The following is a 16,243-nucleotide window of genomic DNA, read 5'->3' on the forward strand; positions in this document are numbered from 1 at the left end:
GCGTGCCGTACGGTGGGGGTTAGAGAGCCTGTTGCAGTGGGGAGGCAGGAGCACCCCTTGGACACAAGGACGTCATATGATTTTCACCCAGCAACCCTGGGCTCTCTGCTTGGAGCTGGCAGGACCATATTTTTTCTTGTCAAACTCCTCCTACGCTGTTGGATCAGCCATGCCTCCATGCATTGGTTTTAAACTGTGTTTCTGTGAGTTCGTTGGCTTTCCATAGCAGCAGAGCCCCTGTTTCAGACTATGTGTGCCGGACCATGGGTAATGCAGCCTGCCACAGGTGGAAGGTCTGGGGCCCCAAGGACATCACATAGCCCACCTGAAGACCTTCCCAAGCCTCATTGGTTTCTCGCCTGGGAAGAAGAGGCCCTGGGAAATCAGGAAAGCTATTAACTGGAAAAAAATGAAATCACAGAATCTGAGAGCAAGAAAGGGGCCCAAGCCAGCTTCTTGTTTGCAGAGCACCTGGATGTTGGTGTTAGCTGAGGCTTCCTGCCTCTGGTAAATATCTTGGTGGCCACGATGCTAATTCTTTGCACCAAGGACCCCTTTAACAGGGACAAACTGACCACTCAGCAGCTGTGCTGGTTCATTCTGAGTGCTCATTCAAGCAGATGATGATCCTGACTGTGGGATGTGGGAGCCAGCTTTTGGGAAACAGAGCCATCACCAGCCAGCTACAGAGTCGCATTTGGGGCAGGGTAGTGGGCTGTTGACAGACAACCCTTAGCTGTCTCTCTAGTGAGACACAAAGATGGAAGAAAAGTGCGACGGTTCTTCAGGAAGCAAATGAGAGTCTAGGATAAGCACGCTGGGGGCTGGCAGCTCTAACCCAGCACATTCTACTTTATTCCAGCATGTTCCATGGCCCTCCAGCTCTGCTATGGTCCTGGTCCTTCCTCAGAGCCAGAAAGAACCCAAGCTGAATATCAGCTGGATCATGGCAGGTGGTGAGAGGGAGGCCAGGGTCAATGAGAATTCTGATAGACTCAGTCTTCACCCATCCAGCTCTGGGTGACCGAGCATGGCTCATCCTCGCCATGGTTATCCCTGCTGGGCCTCATTCTCCATTCCTGATCTTCCCTCCAAAGGCAGGAGGGCAAGTCTAAAGGGCCTTGGTGCCCTCCCAGAACCAAGACCCTCCACTTGACCACTTAGCTGGCCCCATCCTTTCACCAGGCCACCTCCAGCTGCCCCCTATCCCCACCCACTGAGTCCCCAGGTACAGAGATAGGGGCGTCCTTGCTCTTTCAGACTTGATGCTTTGCTCTCCCTGCATGGCCTCGGGCACAGGCACATGCTCCCAGGCCAGATTGCTAGGTGTTGGTGAGTCACAGGACTAGTGTCCTTGGTCTCCGCAAACAGGGGATCAGGAGCCTGTCTGAATCCTCAGTGTGGCCGATGGACTGGATGTCCCCTTCTTGCTCTGCCCCTGTGCCTGGGAGGGCAGGGGACAGGGAGGGAGTGCTACGGGGTTGAAAAGCACAGGCACAGAGGCAGCCGGGGTCTTCACTGTGCTGGGGATGGTCTCCTCGCCTAGAGACCCTGAAGCTTCTCCTCGGAGGCCTTGTCTGGGAGCAGCACCTCCACGGTGTAGCTGACCTTCTTGGTGTGCATCAGGCTATAGGTGTTGTCAAAGCGCAGGACATCTGCAAGGATGGAGAAGTCATCCCGCAAAGCCAACCTGACATATTTGCATGCATAGTGCCCTTGGCAATGGGCCCAGGACTGCGGGTGGTGCCGGAGGGTCAGCCACTGCCCCGCTCCCAGCGCCCACTGCTCAAGCCATCACCTTGGGCTAACGAGAAGAATAACCACCGGCATCCGGCAGCCCCTTCTATGTGTAAGGCGTCCTATCGGCGCTCCCGGCTTTCCAAACCCTCAAAGCAGCCCCATGGAATACTATCATCCCCATTTTCAGGATGAGGAAGCTGAGGCTACAGAGGTGGAGAGGACTTCCCGATGAGTACAGAGCAAGGAAGGGAAGGACCAGGATTCCCTTATCCTGATGCTCCAACCGAGAGAGGAGCCCTGCTCTCCCCAGGGGAAAGGGCTGAGCTCCACAAGCCGCTTTCCCATCGTGCCTCTCAAAGAAGGCATTCCCTTTGATACCAAGGGGCAAAGGGAACTCTGGGATGTGCTGAGTCATCCAAATTTCTGGGTCTCCGCCCTTCTGATGCTCCCTCTCCACAAAGGTGAACTAGATACATGTTAACCAGAGCATTAGTAAAACTCATGCTCCTCAACCCTGGGTTTCCCTTCTCCTAGCTCTGTTCCCAAGAGAAGCAGGTCAGTGCTGTCCCTAGGGAGCGCTGCTTCTGGAGAGGTGGACCTCATTGCATCGATCTTGGGCGGCCTGAGAATGAAGGATAAGCACATGGAGGAAATCTCTCTTTGGGATTCCCACAAGGACCTACCTATGCACCTGGGCAGCCGGGGACCCCTAGAGGGTAGCCCATGTCTATTTACCTACCTGTCTCTCAGCCTGTTGAGTGCTGTGTAAGGGGTTCCCAGGAGCTGAGTCTGGGGCTTCAGGCTGTGAATCCCACTCTCTAAAATGCCTCTCTGCTCTGTTACCCATACCCAGGGGCTACTCACCAGACCTAACATCTCGAAGCCAGTTCCCCCAGCCGCTACAGGATCTAGTAACTTGCAGGGACCCCCTCCCTCTCCCCCAGAGCTGGAAAAAGAGGGCAAGCGGGACAGCCTGGGCAAGAGGTGTCCGCTCATTTCTCGGCCATAAGGAGGAAGGCGACTCCAGTGAATCCTACAGCTCTTACAGACGCCGGCCTTGAGGCAGGTGAGGCTCCCGTCCTCGGGGACCACATGGGCTTTGTAGCGTTGGATGGGCAACACCTCCACCATGTCCCCTGCCTGCTTCTGCTCACTCATCTTGGTCTTCAGGAAAACCCCAAAGCCGATGTCTGCCCCTTCTGATGCAAACTGCCACCTGCAGGGGATAGGCCCCCACAGATGAGCACCTGCCTGGGCTCTGGGACCCTCCCAGGTGTGCCAAGGGTGGCGTGGCCACCATCCCTACCTGAGCACACAGCCCGGGAACAGGATTTCGTTCTCCACCTGCACGAAGGAGCCTCGGGCCACGGTCGCCGTGTGTTCATAGTGTGTCTTCACCTGGTTACGCAGGTAGTAGCTCTTGGGCACATCGCCCCCGTATTTGATCTGTGGGTGAGGGCTGGTGAGCGAGCACTACACTGTGGTCATAACCCCTCATTCCCCATCCTCTGAGCACCCTGTACCATCCTCTGAGCAGCCCCTGGGTATGGGGCTGTACCTTCGTCAGGCACTTGGGGTTGCCATCAGGGTCAGTCATGGTCCCCCCAAATTCCACGGGCAGCTGGTCGGGGCTGACAAACTTTGGCAGCTCCTGCTTCCAGTTGCCTGTGGAGGAGCAAGGTGGTGGCGGGCAGTAGGGGATAATGAGGGCTCAGGGAGACTCAACAGAGGGCAGAGAAGCCACACCCAGGGAGGAAAGCTGATGTGCCCTTAGCTCACTCCCCTGAGCCCCTACTCCTGAAAGCACCCAAATGCTGTATGTGGCCACCCAGGCTGGGGTCCAGGACCCGAAGCTTCATCAGAGTGTGCAAGGATGGGTGGGAATTCAGGCCAAGGTCAGTGCCTGATTAAAGAGGACGAGGCAGGGAGAAATGGGACCTTTCACATTGACCTCTGTTTGCCCAGGCAGACATGGGCACAGCCAGGAGGCCAAGTCACTCACCTCCCAGAATCACTATCTTCCTTTGCGTTTCCTCACTCATGAAAAATTTGACCAAGTTGAAGGCCACGGGGAACAGCTTGGGGGCTGAAACACACGAAATTCCCTTGGGAAGCTGTCTAGAAAGGACTAGAGGTATAGTCACGGCCAGGGCCCTTGCCTGGATACGAGTTGGATTGATCTAGATTCTACTACTGCCTGCTGTGTGACCGTCAGCTAGTTACTCACCCTCTCTGAGTCTTAGTGCCCTTAACTATAAAATGGAGATAAATTAAACTATGTATGCATAACACATGACAGAGTGCTTGGCTCTCAATAAACAGTTGCCTCCCCCACCCAGCTGTAGGGTGTCAGTAATGTAGATTTTCCAATAGTGCCTCTTCCTGTCCATACTCACACGTTTCCCAAGTTGCCTCAGAATTTTCTCGGGTGCAAGTAGATGGAGCATCTGCATTTGACCTCATGTCCCACCTGAACTGCTCACACTGACTGGACACTTTCTGTGGGCTGTTCCTCCACAGACTGTCTCATTTAACCTCATGGCTGTCTTACAGGATGTTGTCATTGCATCCCTATTTTACAGACTGGGAAAACTGAGGCTTAGTAAGGTTAAGTAGACTTGCTCACAATCATAGAGCTAGTCAAATTGGAAAGCAGATCACTTGACCCCAGTGCACACGTGGTGGGCCCCTCACTGTACAACCGTCACAGACAGGGACCATTCCCACTCCAAACATATCTACCAGCCAGTGTGGTCCTTGAACCATCTGTTACCATTCCACACTGAGAAAAATAAAGTAAAGAAAACATCCATTTACATTTAGAAACTCAGAACTTATTTGACATTTGCTGCAACCTACCAGAGCAGATTCTGGATACTCTGAAAGTATCAGTCTATGAAGGACTGACTAAAAAAACAAACAAACAAACAAACAAACAAACAAAACCCCCCTGATCTTCACAAAGGATGGTTTGAGAAGCCCTAAACTGGGTGATTTACCCACTGATCCCCCTTTTCCCTTCTCCTCCCCCAGGGGTCATCCCCATCATGGACTCACCACGAATGACAATTAAATTCTTTATCGTCTCAGGATAATTTGCTTCCAGGATGGCAAAGAACTGTGGCAAGACAAGTCTGGTCAAGGTCATGCTTCAACACATTCTATACCTGGATTAGGTGGCCTTTAATGCTGTTGAGACAGGAGACCCTGCCACTGCCACCCCCTGGCCACCCACCTTCCCCAGGAGATGTGCTTCATCCCTGTAATACTCTTGCTCCTCTTTGTCCTTGGAAGTGGGGGACCCCAGGCCAGCTTCACTGGCTGCTCTGGGGGCCCCTGCAGTGGGGGGTGGGGTGATCTCTCCTCCATGGACTGGAAGCTGGTGTGGACAGCAGCTCCCTATTGGCCTCGAGCCAGCTGCCTACCTCACCTGCTGGTAGACCTCTACAGCTGGTTTCCACAAGTGTTTCAGGCTGAGCCCCTCCATGTCAAACACCATCAGCACCGTCTCAATCTTCCTGCCCAACTACATGGGACAACACAGAGATATAAGTCTGACAACTCTGGCCAGAAGGTCCCGGCCAGGGAGATCCTGTAACGGCTTCCACCTTCCTGCTACCCCTGCCCCCAACTGCCCACAGGGTTTTCCAAACAGACTGAGCCCACCTAGAGGCTAAGAAAATGCTGCATTCTGAGCCCTGACACAGTGGTTCCTTATCACACTGTTTGCTCAACACGAATGCCCGGAATTAGTTAACAGTAGAATTAAAGACCTCATTTGTTGCCCTTCGGGCATCTCCCTGTACAATAGTACGCCGGGTCAGCCAGCATCTGTAGTCCCAAGGTGTGTCGAACCAGAGCTACACTGCTGGCAGGCTCTGTGGCCTTGGGTGGGTTTTTAACCGTTCTGAGCCTTATTTTCTCCTTCTGGGAAGCGGGAATAATTCCAGGTTCTGAAAGAATTTCTAGGACGATTCAGTGAGATAACTCCCAAAGAGCCCAGTGCCTGACACATGCGTTTGCCCAGTTAATGTCACAGATCTCTGTGCCAAGGGCTCCTTGGTGTCCAGCACCGTGACAGACACTGGAGACACAGGTCCTGTCCTCGCCATCAGACAGGTCATCCCGAAGTAACACAAGAGCTCCCCAACCCGGGGTCCTCTTAGGCTCATGGAGACACTTAGACTCCCAAAGCCAACAGACCACCCTTGGCAATAGATTCGTTCTGAAGGGTATGGACCAGGAAGTACAGAGTCAGGATAAAGAGAAGATCTGTACAGAACGGTGTGGGTCCTCCTGACTTGGAAGCCCTATGCCCCACAGGACTCAATTTTTTTTTTTTTTTTTGGTAGCAATTCCATATTAGCTTCCAGGGCCCCACGACAATGTGCCAAGTCTCAAGAGTCACTAGCCCACAGCAATGGTTCCTCTATCAGGTTATAGTTACACAGTTTCCAACCAGGCACATCTTTTCCATAAGCAAAGCTGACCATCCACTGTTCCCAGGGTTCCCAGGGAACAGAGCCAGAGTGTTCACTGCACTCAAGGTCAACCTCTCATCCAAGGTCAGCGGGGAAGGGGCTTCGGTGATCCTTGGCATGCGCCAGCAGCAAGTGCCACACACACGTTAGATACTCACAGATGGATGACTGCGAGAGAAGCCACGTCCCATCAAAGCCCAGAGTGCTGAGGAGTGCTCTCCTACCTAGTCTTGGTGCCTCCCATTAGACAGATCGGGCCCTCCATGTGCTTCCCATCCTGAACCCAGTCACTTACCTTCTGACTCTGCAGCTCACACTCCCGCAAAAGCAGCTCACAGACCCTGATGCGCTTCCGGATAAGCTCCTGCTTGGAGGCTGACAGGAGAAGACCTTTGGGGTCAAGGGTCCCAATGATGTCGAACCACACCGGGCAGCCTTCGTAGTCATAGCCGCTCAGACCACCAGAGTCGTACAGTTGGATCACCTGGGTATGGGGTTGGGGGTTGGTGTGAGGTCCTGATTCAAACCAGCCTATCAGCCATCAGAAGGTTGGATGTTGGGGAAGGGGTGTGAGGGGTATCTGATGGTCTGGGGGTGATGCTGCATGAGGCTCACCTCTGAGGGCTGCCACGAAAGGATGTTGTCCAGGCCCTGTTGCTTCCTGAACTCCATGTGCTGTGGAGAAATTGCAGAACCTGAAGACTGCCTACCACAAAGGCCTTGAAGGCAGCTGTGGATATCAGGCAAGGTCCCTCTGCCTACAGCCCCCAAGATCCCAGGCTCTACTGACCTAGAACTAGAGATGGCAATGCCAGGAAGAGGGCTGTGGGCATCCAGGTCTGATGCAGAAAGGGATCCAAAGAGGAAGGGAGGAAACACGCAAGAACAGGATAGGGCATGGGTTCCTACTCTCTGTTACTGATCCCTGGGGTCCATGTGTGGGAGGCAGGAGACTCATGAGAATGGGGCCTCACCTTCCGGAGCATGTCCTCAGATTTCTGCAGGTCAAAGTTCCGAGCTGCAAAAAGAGCCAAGGTAAGAGGAGGTTTGAGGCTGGGTCTAGAACTCACAGTTCTTTGAAGACTCAGGAGGAAACACAGAGCGTGAGCCTTCCATGACACCCCAGAATATATTGGGGGGGTCTGGACATATTTTTACCATTTTATTTTTTTAAAAGATATTTATTTATTTTGGAGAGAGAAAGAGAGAGACGGAAAGAGAGGCAGCACGCTGGAGGTGGCAAGGGAGAGAGAGAGAGAGAGAGACTCTCAAGCAGACTCCCTGCTATCTCAAAACCCCGATTGTGACCTGAGCTGAAGTCAAGAGTTGGCCTCTCAACCAACTAACTAAGCCACCCAGGCAACCCTGGACGTTTTTAAAAAGCAAGGATCTTTAATCCTCTAGAAGACTTTGGAAGTCCTTGATTTCAGTAGCCAAGCCTTTGTAAACTTTTCAGCCCAGAGGCTGATCTGGCCTGTAATATTTGATGTCCCTGTGGTCACACAAACCCCCTTGGTGTTAGAGGTAGTGGGGAGCATAGGCTTTGGAGTCAAACAGACTTGGGTTTGAATTTTAGTTTTGTCCTTTTAGTTGCTGTACAACTTTGAGCAATTCATCTACCTTCTCTAAGTCTTAGATTCTTAATCTGTTAAACAGGAATAATATCTTCTGGCTCCCAAGGACTTCTTAGTACACTGTTAACTATTGTTGTGGTTACTTATTTTGAAGATATAAGTTCACTTTAATTAAAAATGTGATGCTTTATTTTAGAAATGAATGTTCTAAACTTGGAAAAGAAATTTAACTCTTCCTTTCTAGTCTTTATAGACTAGATTACTTTTTTCTTTCCTTATAATGTTGGCAAGGATCTCTAGTTCTGTTTAAACTATGATGCTGCTTGACATCATCCTTTCCTTGTTCCTGACTTTAAAGAAAATGCACCTAAAAGTTCTTAACTGGCAACATGTATTGTAAGGTGTTTGCTGCATAACCATTAACAAGCCAAGCCAAGGAAATTTCCTTCTATTTCTAGTTTGGTAAGACTTTAATTTTGTTTTTATCTTATAAATAGGAGAGGAGCCTTTTCAAATGCTTTTCCTGCATTGAGATAGCCACATATTTTCTCATTTTTAATTCTATAAATGTGTTCAATGACCCTGATAGATTGCCTGATGTTGAATTCTTCCTGCATACCTAAGATAAACTCCACTGATCATGCTGTGTAATTTAAATACCTTATTGTATTCTTTTATGTAATGTTTCCCTTAGACTTCCTTACACCTACATTAACAATTGTTACAAGCCTAGAATTTTCTTTTATTGTCCTGACCTAATTTTGGAATCAAACTAACCCAAGCCTCATAAAGTAACTTTCACTTTTTTATATATATTTTAAAGCAGCTCCAACAATTTGTAAAACCAGGTATCAGCTAATCTTAAAACTTTGAGAAAATTCATCTGTAAAACCACTGGGGTCTGGGTTTTGGAAGGAGGGAAGCTTTTTAGTACCATTTATATGTCTTTAATACTTACTGGTCTGTTTGAAGGTTTCTATCTTCTTGCTGGATTTTGGCCTTATATGCATATTCTAAGGAATACACAGATTTCGTTGAGATTTTCAAATTTGTTTGTGCATAACTGTCTATAATGTTCTTTTATTGGCTTCTAAAAAAAAACTCTGGTGTATAGAAGCTTTCCTACTGAGAACCAGGAGGTTTCTTTTTCTACAGAAAGTGGTTTGGGGGGCACCTGGGTGGCTCAGTGGGTTAAGCCTCTGCCTTCTTGTTCTACAGAAAGTGGTTTGGGGGGCACCTGGGTGGCTCAGTGGGTTAAGCCTCTGCCTTCTGCTCAGGTCATGATCTCAGGGTCCTGGGATCGAGCCCCGCGTCGGGCTCTCTGCTCAACAGGGAGCCTGTTTCCTTCTCTCTCTGCCTGCCTCTCTGCCTACTTGTGATCTCTCTCTGTCAAATAAATAAATAAAATCTTTTAAAAAAAAAAAGAAAGAAAGAAAGTGGTTTGGGCACTATTGATGGGCACTCATAGCTTTTTTAGTAGCAGCTACTACGTGCCAGGCTGGAAGTATGGGGCAGGCACGGACACTGCCATCATGGAGCTGGCATCCGAGTGGCAGAGATACGCAGTCATAAGATGGAAACAAAACAAAACAAAACAAAATGTGAAGGGAATTGAAGGAAGGTCAGGGTGAGCCCTTCTGCATCTGACCTGAGCTGAGAGACTCCAAGTTCAGCCCCAGAGATCACCCTCCCTGTTGCCCAGGTGTTGAGCTAGTGAGGCAGGGAGGGCAGCTACGGAGGTAAAGTTGAAGGGGACAGGGCTATGTCAGCTGGTCTGCCTCAGCAAAAAGTGGGAGGCATCAGGACACCCTGTCTCCTCTCTCCCAACCTTAGATTCTTCTCCTTTGCCATGACCCAGCAGCCTACAGTGTCTGTGACTTCACTCCTTTCTCAATGGTGTACCAGGGACTGGAAAAGTTGGTTTTTAAATCCATAAAGACTCCAAAGGAGGAGAGAGGTCTAATGGGGCTTCAAGAAATCTACTGTCCTCACTCCTTCTTTAGCCCAGGAGAATGACAGGGACATGACTTGTTAAAAGCGTAATGGAAGGGACACCTGGGTGGCTCAGTTCGTTAAGAATCTGCCTTCAGCTCAGGTCATGATCCCAGGGTCCTAGGATGGAGTCCCATATGGGCTCCCTGCTCAGCAAGGAGCCTGCTCTACCCTCTGTCTGCTGTTCCCCCTGCTTGTGCTTGCTCACTCTCTCTCTCTCTCTCTCTGACAAATAAATAAATAATCTTTAATAAAAAACAAAACAAACAAACAACAACAACAACAAAAAAAAACCGGAATAAAACCTGCCACAGCCAAGAGAGCCTAGGGAGATGACAACTAAATGTAACATGGCATCCTGGATATGCTCCTGGAACAGAGGAACTAAGGCAATCTGAACAAAGTAGGGATTTTATTTTTTTATTTTTTTTTCCATTTTATTTATTTTTTCAGCGTAACAGTATTCATTGTTTTTGCACAACACCCAGTGCTCCATGCAAAACGTGCCCTCCCTATTACCCACCACCTGTTCCCCCAACCTCCCACCCCTGACCTTTCAAAACCCTCGGGTTGTTTTTCAGAGTCCATAGTCTCTTATGGTTCGCCTCCCCTTCCAAATTTTTTTTTTTTAATAAACATATAATGTATTTTTATCTCCAGGGGTACAGGTCTGTGAATCGCCAGGTTTACACACTTCACAGCACTCACGATAGCACATACCCTCCCCAATGTCCATAGCCCCCTCCCCCTCAAAGTAGGGATTTTAGTTAATAATAATGTATCAGCGTTGGTTCATGAATTGTAACAGACGTACCATAGGAATGAAAACTTTCATGATAGGGGAAATTGGGTGCAGTGTGTGTGGGAACTTCTGTACTACCTTCACAATGCTCTGTAAACCTAAAGCCATTCTAAAAAATAAAGTTTGTAGAAAATAATAATTAATTAAAATAATAAAGAAAACTGAATCAAATAGAACAAACAGAACAGAAGGGAGGGCTTCCTCGGTTTAGGCGCTGTGCTTGCCCATGACCTCATGTCTGACTCACAGCATCTGGAAGGTGGGACACCAATATTATACCCATTACTCAGAAGAGAAAAGCGAGGCCGAGAGACGATGAGTGATTGCTGGAGTCACACTGCCAGCACAGCGGAGTTGGGATTCAATCACAGGTTTGCCCGATTCCAAGGCTGGCATCATCACCTCACTGTGTGTGTACTTTCCAGCCTGACTTCAACCTTCTGGTTCAAGTTCCGAATCCTGGTTCAAGTTCAGAATCCATTCCATGGGGTGTGTTGAATTGTAATGAATTCTCCCCCTAGGTTTCTGTTACTCTAATTTTACACTCCTGTGGCAATTCCTGGAAGAAACTCCTTCTCTACTTTTAATTGCACCCACTTCCTGAAGTGTTTGCTGGGCACCTGCTCAGCAGCCAAGTTCCCTCAGGGGACAACACAGCCCTCCCTTCAAGGAACTGCAGATAGACCTGCAGGCAAGTCCTGAAGAGTATATTTGGGACTATCTGACTCCAGGCCCGGCCAGGCCTGTCATCCGGAGAACCTCCCAGGTGTGAACTCTAAACTCACCTCAACCATATGCTCACCCAGTGCCAGGTGCTACACTCTCTCATTTAGTGCTCACAGCAATCCTTGGGGAGGTGGTCCCATCCCATTTATAGATGAAGAAAATGAGGCTCAATGGGGTTTTTGTGCCATGCCAATTTGGAGGGGAACTCAGGTTCTACCCAAAGCAGGATGATTCCAGAGCCTATGTTTCCCACTCGGTAGCACTGTCTCCCAAAGTTGCACCCGCTTTCCTGAACCCCTTCTTCCCTCTCTCCCCCTCTGCCCACCCCCACCCCTGGTCCTGCTAGCCTCACCTCGGAGCCAGCGCAGGAAAAAGTACTCATCAGCATTGGGCAGGGCGGGCAGCAGGTCCTGGAGGTTGTCCCGGAACTGAGGGGAGAGATAAAATGGTCAAAGGGGCTCCCGTGACCCCTGGGCTCCCAACCCCACCATGACCCTTCCCGAACTCAGTCTGTCAATCAGTCCTACCCAGGGACTCTGCAGGGTGGGGACCACACAGTTAGTGGCAGCTGCTAACTGCCACCCGGGAATGGAGCACCCCTCAGCCCACCATGGCATGAAGAGTTGGGTCCTTCTCAAATTCTGGGGGTTCTCTGCCTCCCCAAGATCCTCATCCTACAGGACTGAGGTGGGGCCCTGCTTTCTCTATTTTGACAAAGATCCCTGGTGAATCAGATGTAGGCAAACAAGAAGCATTTATGAACCTTGCCCTTGATACTGTATCTTGAGGGTCTAGATCTGGAAACAAGTTACTTAACCACTCTGAGCCTCAATTTCTTCATCTGTGAAGTGGGATAAAGGTGAACTTGTGCCAATCATAGGAGTGTGTACAGGTAAAGCACTTAGCGGCAGTCCTGGCTTGTAGCCAGTGCCAGAAAAATGTTGGCATTCTGCAAAACGTAGATTGCCCAGAGCTCTGGGCAGTGGAGTCTTTGTGGAAACAGCCCCAGACAAAGGTCAGCAGGGAGGAGCTGCAAGAGAAGCAGGGGAGGCCTCATCAGGTTCTATCCAGGCTGGGGAAAGAAAGGGACTAACCTGCTGACGGGAGCCTCTGCCTACTGGCAGAGTTTAAAGTCTGGGTATGGGACTGGGGCTCAGGTCTGGGACAGAGAGGAGGCTTCACTTCCATGGGGACTAAGGGAGCTGAAGGCAAGCCCTGGAGGGGAGGCTTTGCAGGGGAACCTGTGAATGGAACTTTAGACTTAGAAGCCAATGCTAGCAAGGCCATAGGAAGCTATCTTGACAGCCGTCCACCAAACCTCCTTAGCTTTACAGATGATGTTTAAAATAAGAGGATGTTTGGGGGCGCCTGGGTGGCTTGGTTGGTCGAACATCTGCCTTTGGCTTGGGTCATGCTCCCAGGGTACTGGGATCGAGCCCCGCATCGGGCTCTCTGCTCCGTGGGGAGTCTGCTTCCCCCTCTCTCTCTGCCTGCCTCTCTGCCTATTTCTTTCTCCTATTTATTTCCTATCTCTTTCTCTGTCAAATAAATAAAATCTTTTTAAACAAATTTTAAAAATTTAAAAAAAACCAAGAAAGTGTTCAAGTATTGCTCACATGATGAAAAACAAATAATAAGATGAAACATCTCCAGCGTTAACAAGTTAACGTGAGCAAGAGCACCAGCTCTCATCACCACCCCGAGTCCCCAGTCCCCACAAGGCACATGGATCAGGTGCAGCCTTTGGGCTCCTGAGGAAGTTTTTTAGGGAAAGTAAGGACATAACAATAACTGAGGAACAATAACTCTGCACCCCTCAGCCCCTCCAGGTTACCAGAGTCCCTTCTTTGAATGTCAGAATGTGCCCTGAGGCAGGAGGAGAAAAGGTCACATCACAACACTGCTTCTTGGAGGAGGGAATGGAGACTAGGGTGTTGGAAGGTCTTCCCCAGGAACAGAGTGAGGAAGCTTCGAGGCCATGAGGAGTCCACATCTTCCAGTCTCAAAGCCACCGCATCCTTGGAACGCACATCAAGTAAAACAGAAAGCCACAGGGCGCCTGGGTGGCTCAGTCATTAACCATCTGCCTTTGGCTCAGGGTCCTGGGATCAAGCCCCATATCGGGCTCCTTGCTCAGCGGGGAGTCGGGTTCTCCCTCTCCCACTCCTCCTGCTTGTGTTCCCTCTCTCGCTGTGTCTCTCTTTGTCAAATAAATAAAAAATCTTTAAAAACAAACAAAAAAACAGAAAGCCACAAGCAGGTGCTGGGAAGGGCCTGGAGTAACTTGAAGGAAAAACTATCTTTTTTTTTTTTTTAATATTTATTATCTCACAGGTTTTTTTTTTTTTTTAAGATTTATTTATTTATTTGACAGACAAAGATCACAAGTAGGCAGACAGGCAGGCAGAGAGAGAGGAGGAAGAAGGCTCCCTACCGAGCAGAGAGCCCGACATGGGGCTCAATCCCCAGACTCTGAGACCATGACCCAAGCCGAAGGCAGAGACTTTAACCCACTGAGCCACCCAGGTGCCCCAAAGGAAAAACTATCTTAACAATGATGCCTTATAGAGAAGGCAGCCTCTGGCAGCATGACCACAGGTGGTGAAACTAGGCTTCGGAAAAACCTAGAAGGAAATGCTCCTAGGTGTAGTTGTCTAGACCTCTGGGACCATGGGTGACTTTTTCTTTTTCCTACTTTCTTCTTTCTCCCTAATTTTTAAAACAACTAGCATCCATTTCTTTTAAATAATGGAAAAAAATCATAATAAACTCTTTACATTGTTTAAGGCTCTTTGACCCACAAGCATCTCCATCATAATTCACCCCCAAAGGCCAGGTGTCCAGTCCCTCCCATGAGCCTAGCATCCATCCTTTGCCAGTGGGTAGAGAGACAGCCTAACAGGGGACTCCCTCTCCTCCTTCACGTGGGGACTCCTCCTTCAGCTCAGGACCCATTGCTCCTGGAAACTCCTCCTTTACCTGGGAATTCACTTAGGGCCCCCCACTCTTCACCGGGGACCCTTCTCTCCTTCACTAAGAATTGATCCAGGGTCCCCCTCCTTCATCAGGGGTCCTCATTCCTCCTGGAGGATCCTTCCCAGGGTAGAAGCCACAGAAGAAACCATTCTCCACAAGCCCGAAGCCGGCCCTTCATGGACCCGAAGTGTGAGTTAGGGCCGTCACCTCCCTCCTCTAACCTGAAGTCACAGTTTCCAGGCCCAGCCATCTCCAAATCAAATTAATGCTGTGGCCCCTGAGACCAGAATATGCTCTCCTTTCCCCAGGGCGAGACAGTCTCAGCTGCAGCCGGAAGGAGTGTCACCAAACCCCCTCCATTCCCTTTTAACAGAAACACTGACAACAGGGAGAAGGCTTGGGACCTCGGGAGTCCAAAAACCACAAAGAGAACCAAACAAACAAATGTCACAATCAGAGCAGGAGACCTACCGGTCTGTCTGCCTAAGGCTGCCTAGAGGGATGGCAGCACCACCCTACCCCCACAGCCAGGGGACAAGGGCCAAGACTCTGGTCTGGAGGGGTCAGGAGTGGAAAGCTGGATTCAGCCCCAGTGTAGCCTGGAGAAGCGCTCAAGTTCCGTGTCCTGTATATGCCTGCCTCAGCCACTGTGCCACTGCAAGCTGGAACCAAAGATACCCTGAAGGGTCCCTTTTCCATCTAAACAATGGGGGCTCCACCCCGGGTGGGCAGCGTCCAGCATCTCCTTCCCTCCCCAAGTCTCCCACCCGCGAAGTCCCCTCACCCTGGCCAGCGCCTCCTGCTGCTGGGGGCTCAGGTCCCCGACTCGGCCGCTCATGGTGCCCGCGGGCTCAGGGGTCGAGGGGCGCAGGTGTGCTAGGAGTCTGCCGGCCCGCCGCCTGGCCTCGCTGCCGTTGCCGAGTTTCGTCTGGCGAGCAGATGTTGGCCCCGCCCCAAGGGGAGGGCGCCAGCCCGGCCCCGCCCCAAGGGGAGGGCGCCAGCCCTGCCCCGCCCCGGTGCGTTCTCGCCTCCCCTCCGGGTGTTTTGCTGGCGGAGGCTAGGACGCACCCTACAGCGGGCCTGGAGGTGACTGGCCCCCGAGGGGTCCCGGAACGCGGACTCGACGGGAGGGCAGCAGACGCTGCTACCTCCAAGCATCCTCATCCTAGGGGCTCCTACACGTTCCTGTGTGGCAGGAGAAGGGAGGGGGTCATAAAGGAGATGTGGGCAAGTTCTGGGGAGCACACCTAGATCCTCTTTCCCAGCAAAATGGAGGAACTTTTCATAAACCAGTCTCAACCCTCTAGGTGATCCTCAGGAGTTTCGGCCCATAGGACCCCAACCTACCTCCCCTGGCCTTGACTACAGGCTGTGCCGTGTGCCCCCCGACCCCCCACCAGCCCCGCCCCGGGTGTATGCTCACTGGCTGATAGGAACCTTTATGGGCAAAATGGTTCCAGCCCCAAGACCCTCAGGAGGATTAGGTAAGAAGATCTGCCATGGATTAGTCTGGCATTCCACACCCAGTCAGTATGCAATGTTAGGAATACTGTTTTATAATTACTATTATTATTGATACTTTCTCCAGAGCAGGGAGCTGCAGAGGTGGAAATTCTGGGATGGCTCCCTGGTGAGCCCCTGGGTAGGATCTACAGACTGAAGGCGGGGATTGGGAGGTGGCTATAGTTGCTGGAAGCCCTGGGTGGAGTCAGAAGGCCACGGGGTGGTGGGCGACTGACACAAGTGGCCAACATGGCATCCAGGAACCAGATAGAGGTCACTGAGAAAGGTGAGAAAAACACAGGTTGGCCGGGCAGGAATTGTCTAGAGGAGCAGGTGGAAGGTGAAGGTGAAGGGGGAGATAAATCAGGCCATCAGAACACTTCCCCCTCTGCCCCTCCCTCTGGGTTGAACCAAATTCCAGACCTGTGCAGACCAATCTGGTGGGCAAG

The 16,243-nt window shown here is 50.7% G+C and overlaps 1 protein-coding gene across 2 annotated transcripts; it reads right to left on the reverse strand.

Annotated features, from left to right (window-relative positions):
• Positions 1 to 809: 809 nt before the first annotated feature.
• Positions 810 to 15,204, reverse strand: LOC123954350 (SEC14-like protein 4). 2 transcript variants are annotated; one of them, XM_046025474.1, is made up of 12 exons: positions 15,076 to 15,204; positions 11,668 to 11,743; positions 7,196 to 7,239; positions 6,837 to 6,896; positions 6,517 to 6,705; positions 5,171 to 5,266; positions 4,798 to 4,858; positions 3,743 to 3,826; positions 3,299 to 3,405; positions 3,047 to 3,186; positions 2,787 to 2,956; positions 810 to 1,655 (listed from the first exon to the last, which is right to left on the reverse strand). In XM_046025474.1, the coding sequence occupies exons 1-12, from the start codon at positions 15,127 to 15,129 to the stop codon at positions 1,543 to 1,545; spliced, it is 1,194 nt and encodes a 397-aa protein (XP_045881430.1). In that variant the 5' UTR covers positions 15,130 to 15,204; the 3' UTR covers positions 810 to 1,542. The 2 variants fall into 2 exon arrangements, with proteins under 2 accessions (XP_045881430.1, XP_045881431.1); XM_046025475.1 differs by lacking the exon at positions 6,837 to 6,896.
• Positions 15,205 to 16,243: the final 1,039 nt, after the last annotated feature.

Source organism: Meles meles, chromosome 12 (genome assembly GCF_922984935.1).
Source record: "Meles meles chromosome 12, mMelMel3.1 paternal haplotype, whole genome shotgun sequence".
NCBI classification, from domain to species: Eukaryota; Metazoa; Chordata; class Mammalia; order Carnivora; family Mustelidae; genus Meles; species Meles meles.

Bases quoted from the DNA above. Each gene is read 5' to 3' on its own strand.
- LOC123954350 (XM_046025474.1), bottom strand. From the start codon at position 15,129: ATGAGCGGCCGAGTCGGGGACCTGAGCCCCCAGCAGCAGGAGGCGCTG. The intron at 6,897-7,195 runs GTGAGGCCCCAT...ATTTCTCCACAG, and splicing joins CTGAGGACATGCTCCGGAAG to CACATGGAGTTCAGGAAGCA. The intron at 3,406-3,742 runs GTGAGTGACTTG...GCTCCTCCACAG, and splicing joins GAAGATAGTGATTCTGGGAG to GCAACTGGAAGCAGGAGCTG.